General features: G+C 45.8%; 1 protein-coding gene across 1 annotated transcript in view; it reads right to left on the bottom strand.

Moving 5' to 3' along the window:
* Window positions 1–12,783, bottom strand: part of FGD1 (FYVE, RhoGEF and PH domain containing 1) — a 58,332-nt gene that overhangs the window by 16,672 nt on the left and 28,877 nt on the right. The window contains exons 2-4 of the mRNA XM_066614166.1: window positions 5,136–5,309; window positions 3,229–3,403; window positions 146–605 (exon numbers count right to left, since the gene is read on the bottom strand). Of these exons, the coding sequence (XP_066470263.1) occupies window positions 146–605; window positions 3,229–3,403; window positions 5,136–5,309 (809 nt within the window). The remainder of the gene's footprint in view (window positions 1–145; window positions 606–3,228; window positions 3,404–5,135; window positions 5,310–12,783) is intronic.

Here is a 12,783-nt window from a genome sequence, read left to right as displayed (position 1 = left end):
CCTGAGTTACATCTCAGGTTGAGCTCCTTCAGCAAAGAGCATCAAATGCCAGAGGAGGAAAGAAGGGCTCAGCAAGGGCAATCAGGCCATGGTGGGACTTCATTTTACACTAGTCCTGTCAGGGTCCATTGGCTCTGGCTCTCACCTCATCAGAGTCCTGCCTTTCTGCCTGTGGGGGTGGGAGTTCTGGCAGGAGCTCAGCCTCATCCCCACTGCCATCGTCCATGTCACTGTCTCCCTCGGAATCGCGGGTGGAGCGACGCTTGATGACGGCAGGAGGCACTGGTGCCCCTGCTCCTTCTCCTGCACCCTCGTCCCCTCCAAAGCAGATCTCTTCACTGTTGGATGGTGAGCTGATGCTGTCAATGCCGCTGTCTCGGTTTGCCAGTTTCCCCCCATCATGAGAGGACAGGCAAGCTGCACTCCCCACAGCTTCTTGTCCTCCCTCCAGTGCAAGGAGGTCCAAGAGCTTGTGAGCCAGATCTGCTGATTCTAAGGAAGCTGGGCGATCCAGCAAGGGCTCCATGGAACCCGTCTCTGGGGTTGGGAGATCTGGGCTGGGGCACGGTGATGGGGGTTGCTCAACAGTCAGGATTACAGGTTCCCTACAAGAAATGACAAATAAGAACATAAGAACATAAGAACAGCCCCACTGGATCAGGCCATAGGCCCATCTAGTCCAGCTTCCTGTATCTCACAGCGGCCCACCAAATGCCCCAGGGAGCACACCAGATAACAAGAGACCTCGTCCTGGTGCTCTCCCCTACATCTGGTATTCTGACTTAACCCATTCCTAAAATCAGGAGGTTGCACATACACATCATGGCTTGTACCCCATAATGGATTTTTCCTCCAGAAACTCGTCCAATCCCCTTTTAAAGGCGTCTAGGCTAGACGCCAGCACCACATCCTGTGGCAAGGAGTTCCACAGACTGACCACACGCTGAGTAAAGAAATATTTTCTTTTGTCTGTCCTAACCCGCCCAACACTCAATTTTAGTGGATGTCCCCTGGTTCTGGTATTATGTGAGAGTGTAAATACACTCACACACAGAAAATCAGGACATCCAAGTACTCCGAGAAAGCGACAGGAAGTAAATATAAAATCAGGAGGCAACAAAGGTAAGAGCTTGTGGTTCTTCTCCCACCTATGTAAGGGATATAGATTCTAGGAGTAAAAGAAGAAAAAGGACTTGACTGAAAGGAGATCACTACAAATCAGGACACTCAATCAGATCTACAGTTCATCTAGCTTGGTGTCCTTTTTCCTTATTCAGAGACTAGAGAAGCCCAAGGAATTTAAGCAGCAGGGCAAGATGGTATCACTCCTTATCGTTTGTTTGGAAAACATGCAGTGATCCAGGTCATACTCAGATCACCCCAGTGCAGAGACTTTAGATGTGATGGGACATAGGAGTTAGTTTGAGTTTCATGCTCACTCTCCTGTCATATGTGCAACCTTCAACATGTACCTCAACCAATCTATATAAATGCCATGGGGAATAGTCCTCACTCCTGTGATTCATCCACAGCAAAACGAATGGCAGATGGATGACAAACACAGGGCCTAATGGCACTGACACAATCATGGGCTCCAATTTTAGGTGCGTACACAAGTCAAATTCATTCTTGTGCCCCACTGTGTGTGAAACCTACAAGCCAAGATCTTACTTGAAGTGGACAATGTCTTTCTGAGTATGAATACTGCATTTCAGTGGCCACCACAAGACCTAGCCTTCATCTGTTTATTTAGTCCTTTTTAAAGCCATTTATGCAATACCCTGAGGTAACAGATTTCACCGTGACAAACTGCAAAGTTTATGTGACAAAGTACTATTTTTTTTTACATATCTATTGCCTAACAATGTCAGTAACTGACCCTCTGAGAACACGTTCATCATGAATGCAAATCACTTTTTTAAAATTACTCTTTCCATTCCATTGTAACTTTCTTAGGGCCCAATCCAAATCGGGCCTTCGGCCGGCACATGTTCCATGCGCCAGCCCAGGGCTATCACGAAAGTGACGTAAAGCACTTTCGCAATGACCTAAGTGTGGTTAGGCCGGCACTTGGACATGTGCTGGCCTCCCCACGCCAACACAGGCCCTGGGAGGCAGGTAGGTTGCGTCAACCGAGCTTGGGACTTGTACACTCTCATTCAGACTATGCCATTTCCCATAAGACTTATCCAAAAGCTCAGGCTCTCTTGTATGCCCCACCTCCAACAGAAATATTGTACAGCTGGTGGTTATGTGGAAGAGGGCTTTCTCCCATGTCACGCTTAGGCTGTGGAACTCCCTGCCCCAGCCAAGTCCACCTGGCCCTGTCTTTTACCCTAACACAGAGATCACCTGAAGACCTTTTCATTTTGGAAGACATTTTGTCTAGCGGCTTAACATTTCTGTCTGGTTACTCCAGCAGTTGAGATTGTTTTGAAATTCCCTCTGCTTGTGTTTAGTTCTTTGCATTGTAATTGTACTGGATTGTTTTAAAACAAGATTATGTGAGCGGTCTTGGGCATTTTTAAAAAACTGAAAGTGTGGGATTAAGTTTTCCTTTAAAACAAAATAAAGCATCAAAACAAGTATTCAGCAAAAAAATCCCCAAAGGGACTCACCTTTGAACAGCCGTTTTCAACCACTGTGCCATGGCACAGTAGTGTGCCGTGAGTGGTCCACAGGTGTGCCACAGGAATTTGGGGGAAGATCATTTATTAGTGGGGCCAACGGTGATGTGAGCCCCCCACTGGCAGCATGGTGTGCCTTGTCAATTATCAAAAACCTGATGGTATACCTTGACAATTTTAGTGCCTTGTCAGTGTGCCACGAGATGAAAAAGATTGAAGATCACTGCCCTAGAATAACCAGATGGTGCAGTGATGGACAATCACCTTTATTACAAGATTAGATCATAACCAACTATATATGGGTCCATTGTTTCACCTATATATCTGGCCCGTATTAGCTACATTGCTCAGGAGAACTAATTGAGGAAGAAGGTTCCAGGCTAGAGTGCATATGGTGCAGGAAGGTTCGTTCCAGCTCCTCTGAGAGCAAAGCCAAACTGCGGCTGCAGTGCTACAGAGCATGCGTGGGGGCTTCCTGGCACAGAGAGTGCACCCAATCTGCCCTCTCTGCAATTCACAGCTTAGAAGGGGAACAGCAGCAGCAGCCACATTCCCAGCTGTAGGAAAAAAGCAGGACTTCATGACCCGCAACAGCACTCACCTTTCAAACTTCTCAATGAGGGAGGAGACAGCAGATAATGGTCCCACTCCATCCTTTGGCAGAGGGCTGCGGCTCAGGCGAGGGTCAGCTGGGAGAGGCCTTGATGGGGGTGGTGGAATGGATTCAGGATGCCTTGGCAGCTGAATGCTCTGCAGATGGGCTGGCTTAGGAGGGACTGGAAAAGCAAGAGGAAAAAGTAGATAAGAAAAACTGATGTGAACAAGAAAAGGGCTCCTTTTCTAGGCTGGCATCTTTACTGTCAGCCAGCATTTGTAGCTCCTCCTGCCCCCTCCCTCTAAGGAAGAGTCTGGATTACATCACCAAATGCTGGGGCAGGAAGAAGCGGCCATATTTGCTTCCAGGTATCCCTAATATTGGATACCTTTGGCAAAACAACACTTTGTCTGCCAACCCCTCTTTGGACACTTGCACTGTAAGCATGTTCCACCCACTTCCCAGCATACTTTGCCACATGACTCGCAGCTGCTCCTGGATTCCCAGGTGGCGGCTGTGGCTAGGGGGGCCTTTGCTCAGCTTCGGCTGGTGCGCCAGCTGCGTCTGTACTTGGATCGTGCAGACCTGGCCACGGTGATCCATGCTACGGTGACATCGAGGTTAGATTATTGTAACGCGCTTTATGTGGGGCTGCCCTTGAAGACGGTTCGGAAACTGCAATTAGTGCAGAATGCGGCGGCCCGTGTGGTCACTGGAGCTAGGCGGTTTGACTCTGTCAGCCCGCTTCTCTGGGGGCTACATTGGCTGCCCATTTGTTTCCGGGCCCAATTCAAGGTGCTGGTTTTGACCTTTAAAGCCCTATACTGCTCTGGGCCAGGTTATCTTAGAGATCGCCTACTCCCGTACAATCCGGCTCATCCTCTCAGGTCATCAGAGAAGGCCTTTTTACAAGTGCCGCCGCCTAAGGAGGTACGTGGGGCGGCGGCAAGAAATAGGGCCTTCTCAGTAGTGGCACCAACGTTGTGGAACTCCCTTCCCCTTGACTTGAGAATGGCTCCCTCCCTCGAGACCTTTTGGTGAGGCCTGAAGACCTTGTTGTTTAACCAAGCCTTCTGACATTATGGCCTTTTTAACAACTTTTATATATCTTTTAGTTGCTTTTTTACAGGCCCGATTCCTCTAAGAACTGCTGTTTTATGCTCTTTTATTCTGACTCTTCTGACTACTGTTTTTATGGGTTCTGCTAATGTGTTTTTTAATATGTTTTTATCTGTTTGTGAAATTATGTTTTAATCTGTTTTATATGCTGTTAGCCGCCCTGGGTCCCTTTTTGGGAGAAGGGCGGGATAAAAATAAAGTTTTATTATTATTATTATTATTATTAAGATATTACATGGCTGTAGTACTAGCAGCATGCACAGAGGGACAGACTGGATAACAGGAAACATCTCCCACTCACACACACATGTGCAATGATGCTAAGAAGTCTGCATGCAAGGAACTGAATGGGGCAAGCCCACTCATGGCACACCAGCAGCACAAATGCGCTAAGAGGGGATAAAGTATTGTCCAAACTGGTCCTTTGCGTAAGGTTCAATTATTGAAAGTTGCTTTGAAAGCCAATGTTGAAAGAAAAGCATCATATATAATGTATATATTATTGTTTTGATATATGATATGAGCTATGGTTTCATATCTATTTACATAATTCTCTTAGAGGCACCTTGGAGATCCTCCTTGGGACCAAAAGGCAGGATATGAAACAAGTCTAAAGACTACATATAAAAGATCAAGATCTCCCTTCTACTGGTGTCCCAATGGAGTCTGATGCTTAGAAAGGGAAAGCCAGGAGCTCCATCAAAGCCAATACTCTGTTTACAGACATTATTCCTGGGAAGTTCCACAAAGAGACTCTGCCAGGTCTTGTTGGGCACATAAAATTAGCTCACTACCTTGTGGCTTTGGTCCTGGAGGTCGTTTGAGAGGCCGGAGCTTGGCTGCTTCCCCTTCACTGCTATCAGGTCCTGGATCAGAGACAAGACGCTGGGGGGCTTCTGGAGCACGATGTTCTGGACTGGGCTCCAACGAGAGGCTTTTGACCAGGAGCCGAGGAGGCTGAATAGAACCTGGAAAATGGACAACATGGGAAAGGTGGTCATAAAAACCCGGGCCATCTATTCTAACTAGCCTTAAGGTTTTTCTGCACAGATGCTCCAGTCTGAAATGGCTCATACCCTGGGGAGGCATAGGATGCTTTCAGTTGAAAGGGGAGAGGTCTGAAACAAGCCTGTCTTATCATGGTCATATACGTATATTTGGAGATTTTTTTTACTCCTCAGATCTGCAAGCAAAGTAGCAATATCAAAAATTCTTGTGCAGAACAGACAATAAATAACATAACAACCTACATGACAATCAAATAAATAACCATAACAACCTACATGACACTACCTCCTGGATCATGATCTTCTTACCAGCTGAGCTGCAACACACAAGCAATCTGCAGCTACTAGCTCATGCATTTAGAGACCACATTTATTAGACACCTTTCCATGAAACACTGAAGGTAACCTCTAAGCAAATTTAAATTACAAAAGCCACACAGCAAAAACAGATGATGTTGCTTCAAGATAAGCAAAAACAGCAATAAAAACCTCACACCTTAAAAAAACAAAGCAGCTTAAGAGAATTGAATCAAAAACTAAACAAAAGAGGGGAGACCATTTACAGACAAGGAAGCCTTCACCTTCTGAGTGACATGGCTGGCAAGTCTTCCTAGGTAAACAGGTCTACTGAATGCTTTGCCATGGCTGAAAAGGCCATGCATTACTAGAATGTACTTCCCCAAAGCCAGAAACTAGAGCAGAGTATCAGACCTAGTTTGCAGGGAAGAATGTATGGGTGTATGTTCCCTGAGGTACTGTACACTGGGCTCTGGCAGTTTGACATCTTAAAGGTAATAATCAGCAACTTCAAATGAGCCCAGTAGCTAACTAGTGAAGGCAATGCCCCATCATGCTCTGACCTGAAGTAGTTAACACCCAGTCCACAAGTCAGAAAACTTTTCCCACCCCACCCAGCTCAGAAGAACAAGCTTCATTCAGAGGGCACTTACTAGGCACTGTCAAAGGCAGACCTGGTCAGGATGGAGCTGTGATGGGCTAAAGTTCCAGATCTCAAATACACTCAAAGTATGAGGTAGGCACCAGCAATGTGTGCACTGAGCATCTCAAGAACAGAGCTAGCCTTTTCATAAGGCACAGTGAGATGGCAATCTCCAATGGCAGATTTGAGATGGCTTTAAAAATGACAGAGCAGAAGACAGACAGATTTGATTAATGGGCAACAATCAACCAGGAGGTTCTCCTGCCCACTGAAATCAATTACACAGGCCAACACACATTTTGCTTCCTTAAACGTTACACCAATTCCTGGGTATATTTGGGGTGCCGATTCCAAAAATGGCATCCGTTTTGCCCTATCACGTCTAGTTTTGGAGACACGGCATAGCCTCTTTAGTGAATGGTTCAAGCAGCTTCCTCATGAGGAAGCCTACACCATGGCTTCCTCATGAGGAAGCTGCTTGAACCATTCACTAATGAGGTTAGACTAGACCTCCAAAACTAGGCGTGATAGGGCAAAACCGATGCCATTTTTGGAATCGGCACCCCAAATTCATATCAAACCACTATAAAGTTTGGGGAAAAATTTTCTGACCCTCAATTTTGTAGGCCTGTGTTATTGCTGTATACAAGCACTACCATGCAGGTATGTTCCATATTAATTAGTGTGTGTGTGTGACGGGGTGCCACCTGTATTTTCTTCCTCAGTTACCTAATGCCTACTCACACCTGCATGCACCATCCCTGGTGTTGATTCTACAAGATGAGACAACATTCCCCTCTTGTACAAGCCTTGTACCACTTAGGAGTACTCCTCCCTTCTGACTTTCAAATCTGCTATAGGGTATGCCTACATAGCCCTGCTCCTCTCCCTTTTAGTCATGCCTGACGACAAGACTAATAGACACTTAAACACAAGTTTTTTCTTACAGTAAACCCTTGCCACAAGATGCCAAGTGCTGCCATTTTCATCACATTCATGCATTCTTATTATTATACACACACACACACACACACACCCCAAGTAAGGAAGAGACAACAATGAAAAAATAAATTTTTGGTACAGAAGCTTCCCTACTTACAGGCATACCTTAACTTTCATCCATTTAACTTTCATCGCTTTGCTCTTTCAATGTTTACCAGGATGAAATTTGAAATTTCATCCACTTGTCAACTCAGACTAAATATCACCAAGAAAATAATGCCTGTGTGTGATACTGAGTTGCGCTAGCATTACCAATCCCCTCCCAAAAGGAATATCACCAAAAGCACCTGGAGAAACTTCCAAACTCCCTAATCATACAACACTTAATTAAGGAGTATAAGTACTGGCCATCTTGTTCACTGACTTTTCCCAGTGTTACCAAGAGAGATCTTTGAGAGAATAGAGCTCAATGAAAGCATAAATCCTTATATAAATTCAAACATGTCAGTTGACTGAAAAGAAGCTCTTAAAATGCAGGACTACCATAAAGTTGGATATGGAAATTACATTTCAGAATCTACTGAGAGAAACTTTCAATCAGGAGTAAATGTCAGAGGCAACAAAGGGGACTTCTGTGAGTTTACTTTGAGAGTCTGTTTTAGCTATATGCTATATATTCTCTATAGTTAGAGAATGAGGGTGCAATTTATCCTAGTGTCCTTCCCCAGGCTTGCCCCAGGGGACATCCCCTATACCATGGCTGGGTTCAGACATAAATTGAAATTATGGTTTGCTTCCCTAAACTACGGCTTCTTTTAACATGTGAACCTGTCTGCCCCAAACCAGGCTCATTTAGGGCAGACACATCAGGATCTGAAACCACAGTTTGCTTCAGACTAACTAACTATGGTTTGCAGTTAGTACAAATACAGTCACAAATACAGTACGTTATTTGCAATTCACAAACGATTGGACAAACCCCAGTTAAAGCCGTTGCTCCACCTCAAGAAGAACACTATGGAGATGGGAGTGAACTTGTGAAACTGCATCCAAAAGATAAATCATCATTTATCCATTGCACATCTAGAAGCTCAAACCACAGAATGCATTCTTAACTATGGTTAGCTCAAACCAGGTTAAACCCAGCCACTGTTTAAAGGTATTGCCAGTTCATTCTCAGTGCAGTCCACATTAGAGTTTTTGGTAAGCCACGTACAGGGAAGGTCTAAAGGGGTGTAAAACTGCAGTTCAGCAGCAGCATGAACTACAGTCATACTGTAGTTCCTACAGTATGTCCTACATTCATGCTGTAGTTTTTCCTACAGTCATACTTCCAGCTGAAATATACTGAGAAAATGCCTCATGACTTTGCTTGCCTTCTCCAGATCCCAGAGGCTAAGGGACGGATTTTCAGACAACACCCCCATGACTCAAAAACATCAGCTCCTACAAGCTCAATCAACTGCTTTATTCATTTAGGAGGACCTGTACAAACACATTTGAGTGCTCCAACACTCAAAAATCAGAGGCAGCGGTTCATAGCAGCTTAATACTAGAGATGATGGAGTTGGTCCTAAGGACACATGGAGGCATGGCCTCTGTATTTGTTCTTTGTGACATAAGTCACCAATACAGGTGTGTGCCACTTAACTGGGGATAAGTTCTCTGATCCCCATTGTAATGGGATTAGGTCATTAAGTGAACATTCAGTCCAATATATTGCCTTTATTATGTAAACACAATAAAGATGCTCTTAATGAGGCAATTGTGTCTCCCACCATAGCCTGCAGCAGAGTGTCTGTTTACACAGCAGAGATGCTGTTAATGCAAAGAAGAGGCTATCTCTCTCCAGGAGCCTGTGCAGCCAGCTATGTCTGACAGGGAGTGTCTGTTTACACAACAAAGGCAATAGATTGAACCGAGTTCACTTAATGACCTAATCGCATAACAACAGGGATAGGAGAACATATCCCCATCATTAAGTGATGCACACCTGTACTACTTTTTAGGCAGCCAAAGTTTTAATAATGAGAAAGAAAGAAAGAAAGAAAGAAAGAAAGAAAGAAAGAAAGAAAGAAAGAAAGAAAGAAAGAAAGAAAGAAAGAAAGAAAGAAAGAAAGAAAGAAAGAAAGAAAGAAAGAAAGAAAGAAAGAAAGAAAGAAAGATTAGTGTTTACTAGTATACAGCTCTATCAGGCAGTTTTCCAGTGTACGTTCCCTGCAGCAAGACAAGATTTCTGTTTTGCAGGGTTTGCCAGAAAAATGTGAGCAGCTGCAGAACACAAGCCAGAGAAGATTATAGATAATCAATCACTCATATAATCAACACAACTACTACTTAGTGTTCAGTTTGTTTCCAGCAGCACATGGCACTGCCATTTTGCTGTCTACTAGTTTGTTCCAGTTTTTCCTAAGGGGGAGACAAGGTGGGTTTGATTTCTCTCTGTCTCTCTTTGATTGTGGGTGAAGCGAATGCACAACCTCTCTCCACTAGCCAGCACAAGCTCTCTGTTGTTGTTGTTGTTGTTGTTGTGTGTTTTTTTTTTTGGAGGGGGGGGTTGCCAGAATAGTGTGGGCAGCTGCAGAAAACAACCCAAAGAAGATCATAGATACTCAATCACTCAGATCATTGTCAGGCAGGCAGGCAGGCAGTCCTGGCAGCAGAAACCCACTGTAAGGACAACAGTGTATTTTTTCCTTCCCTTCTGTTTCTGCCCAACTTTATTGAGAGACTCAAACTTTTTTTGAGTTTGAGTGGTTCTCAAACTTTTAGCACTGGGATCCACTTTTTAGAATGAGAATCTGTCAGGACCCTCCAGAAGTGATGTCATGACCAGAAGTGATGTCATAAAACAGGAAATTTTTTTAGCAATTCTAGGCTGCAATCCTAACCACACTTACCCATGAGTATCCCATTTACTATCATTGTTAAAAACATATACAGAGCAGCCTGTTAAAGTACAGATCTGTAACATTCCCCCCAATGCAGTCACATGCCATGATAGCATCAAATCTAATATATTAAAAATATTGAAATGAATGGGGACCCACCTGAAATTGGCTCCCGACCCACAGCTTGAGAAACATTGAATAATAATAGTACAGTCAGTGACTCCTGATTTTTCCTAGGAAGAGGAGCAGCAGGCCGCCAATCAAGTCTAGATGTTCAACCACCCTTCCAGACCTGTTGTTCTCATTCGCCATTCAGGCTGGGTGAGCAGAGCCCATCTTTGGCTGCTTCCCAACCCCTAAACCCCCTACTTTCAAGGCCAGACAGACAGTAGACTACTGTACACTGCCCACTCCTTGCTTTGCTGCCATGAGTTCTTGCAGGGGGAGGGAATGGATGTCTTTTGGGTTCACCAATTTGCAGAAACTGGCCAATGAACATATTTCTGCTCAGTGACAAATCGTCCACCACCTCCAACTTCCTCAGACACCTCAAGGCCTGTCATCCAACGAAGGTGGAGGAGTTTGAACGTTCTGAACATGCACACTCTTCCAGCCGTGCTGACACTACTGTCATGCCATCCTCCACCCAGACCACACTGTCCAATTTTGTGTCTTCTCCTTCAGGGAGTGCAGATCAGGACCCAAGCAACATTTTCTGCTCCAACACCTGTAACTGAGATATCTCCGATGGGTGGCTGCCAACCTGAAGTAAAAGAAAATCCTGAGATCTGCCATCTGTGAATTAATCATTGGGTGTTCTATCCCTCTGTCGCTGGTGGAGAGGCCAGAGTTTAGCCACTTCTGCAAGGAGCTGGACCCTTGATGTCGAGAGATGAACAAAAAGCTGGTTTGCGGTGAAATTGACAGGCAGTAGTTGGCAGCTATGGCTGAAGTCTGCAGCCTTCCAGCCCAGGCAGGCAATGTGGCTCTGACCCTTGACATCCGGTCGGACTGGAGAATGCACGGTTTCCTTGGGGTGATGGCACAAGTGATTGTTGACTTTCAGCTGAAGACCAGACTGCTTGCTTGCCAACAATTTATGTTGAGGTATACCAGTATGAACACCTACAAGGTCTTTGAGGGAGTGTGCTCCTATTTCCAAATCAAAGAAAAGGTGTGGTACATGGTGACAGACAACGCAGGCAACATGGTGAAAGAGTTTTCCGTAGACTTCCCCTTTCCCCAAGGACTGGTATTTCAGCCAGGAGGAGAGCACTGGCACAATGTGGGGGAGGATGTGGTTTTTTCCCTTGTGCAGCAGGCAGTCGCCTGACTTGAACATCCGTTTGATGAGGTTATCGTGCTTTGCACATAGCCTCCAGTTGTGTGTTGGCAACAGCCTGAAGGAGGCCAAGATCCAGACCACCCTGGATGTCAAAGCTGTGTAGTCTGCTTCACACCAGCACCGTTTTCAGACACGTTTAAGAAGAGCATCAATGCCAACATAAGCATTCCACAAGTCACCAGCACACTCTGGAACACCACCCTGCCCCACAGTAATTCCTTCCTAGTTCTGGAGGAAGAGTGGCTGAGGTTGGTGCTGGATGAAGTAAGCCAGTACAACCTGAAACCTTTCCTCAGGGAGTACCCGCAGCTGAAATAACAGAGCAGGGTTCTGCAGGCCACCCAGGCCATGCAGCCTGAGAGGTAGTGACCATTTCTGTAGTGGTGCCCTCGGTGTTCAGAATCTATCAGGACTTGTGCAGTCTGCAGCCCATCCACCTGGTGCAGATGGTGGTGGCTCTGAAGATGGACGCCCGCCTTGGCGGCTTTCTGCTGATTGCTGGTTTGATGACCACACAACAGGGTCCAGGGAAGAAACCACATGACTACCTGTACTTCATGGCTGCTGCGTTGGACCTCAGCTTCCACTTCTAGTGGCTGAGCATGATTAGCAACCGAGAAGACACCCTCCCAGTGAGGGAGAAGGTGCTCTCCGTACTTCAGCACTTCTGCGGCCTTGTAACTCAAAGCTCTCTGAAGAGGTCTCCAAAGTCCACCATGACCAGCAAGGGAGGCAGTGACACCCAGATTCCAGCTCTCCAAAAGAGAACCTGCAGCTCCTCTTCTTTCTCTCTCTACGACTACCAACAGTTCCACAATGCTGAGAATCCTGCTCCCACTGCCAACTGCCACCTCCTTCAGTGCAGTCGGTTTTAAGCACAAGATGCACCTCTACTGTGACCTGGTCAATCAAAGTAACACATGCCTTCCCAGAGGAAAAGTCACTGTAGGGAGTTCTGCCTGCTTAGTGCTGCTCCTCTGAGCCTGCTCCTTGTTCCTGCCAGCTCTGCTCCCATCAACCTTAGCTGAGTGTTCAGCTAAGGCAACCTGGTGATGAGGCCTCATCACAGCAAGCTGGGGGCAAGTCTCCTTGAGGAAGATTGACTTCCTCAAGTGCAATGGAGCTAAGTTTGCCTGACAACCAGTCAGTGGTTGTGTGGCTCTTCAATAAATGAAACTGTTGTGTTCTGGCAGTGGCAATGTTTTGCCCATGTTTGACTGCTTCTGGTTGGTTGCAGTGTGGTAGTGGGTAACTTGTGTGAGGGGGGAGCGCCCAATGTCTCTGTCCCTCTCCTACACTGGGCTCTGCAATGGTGGA

This window comes from Tiliqua scincoides, chromosome 2 (genome assembly GCF_035046505.1).
Source record: "Tiliqua scincoides isolate rTilSci1 chromosome 2, rTilSci1.hap2, whole genome shotgun sequence".
Lineage (NCBI taxonomy): Eukaryota > Metazoa > Chordata > Lepidosauria > Squamata > Scincidae > Tiliqua > Tiliqua scincoides.
Note: the sequence above shows the minus strand (reverse complement) of the source record. Positions and strands in the feature narration are given on the sequence as shown.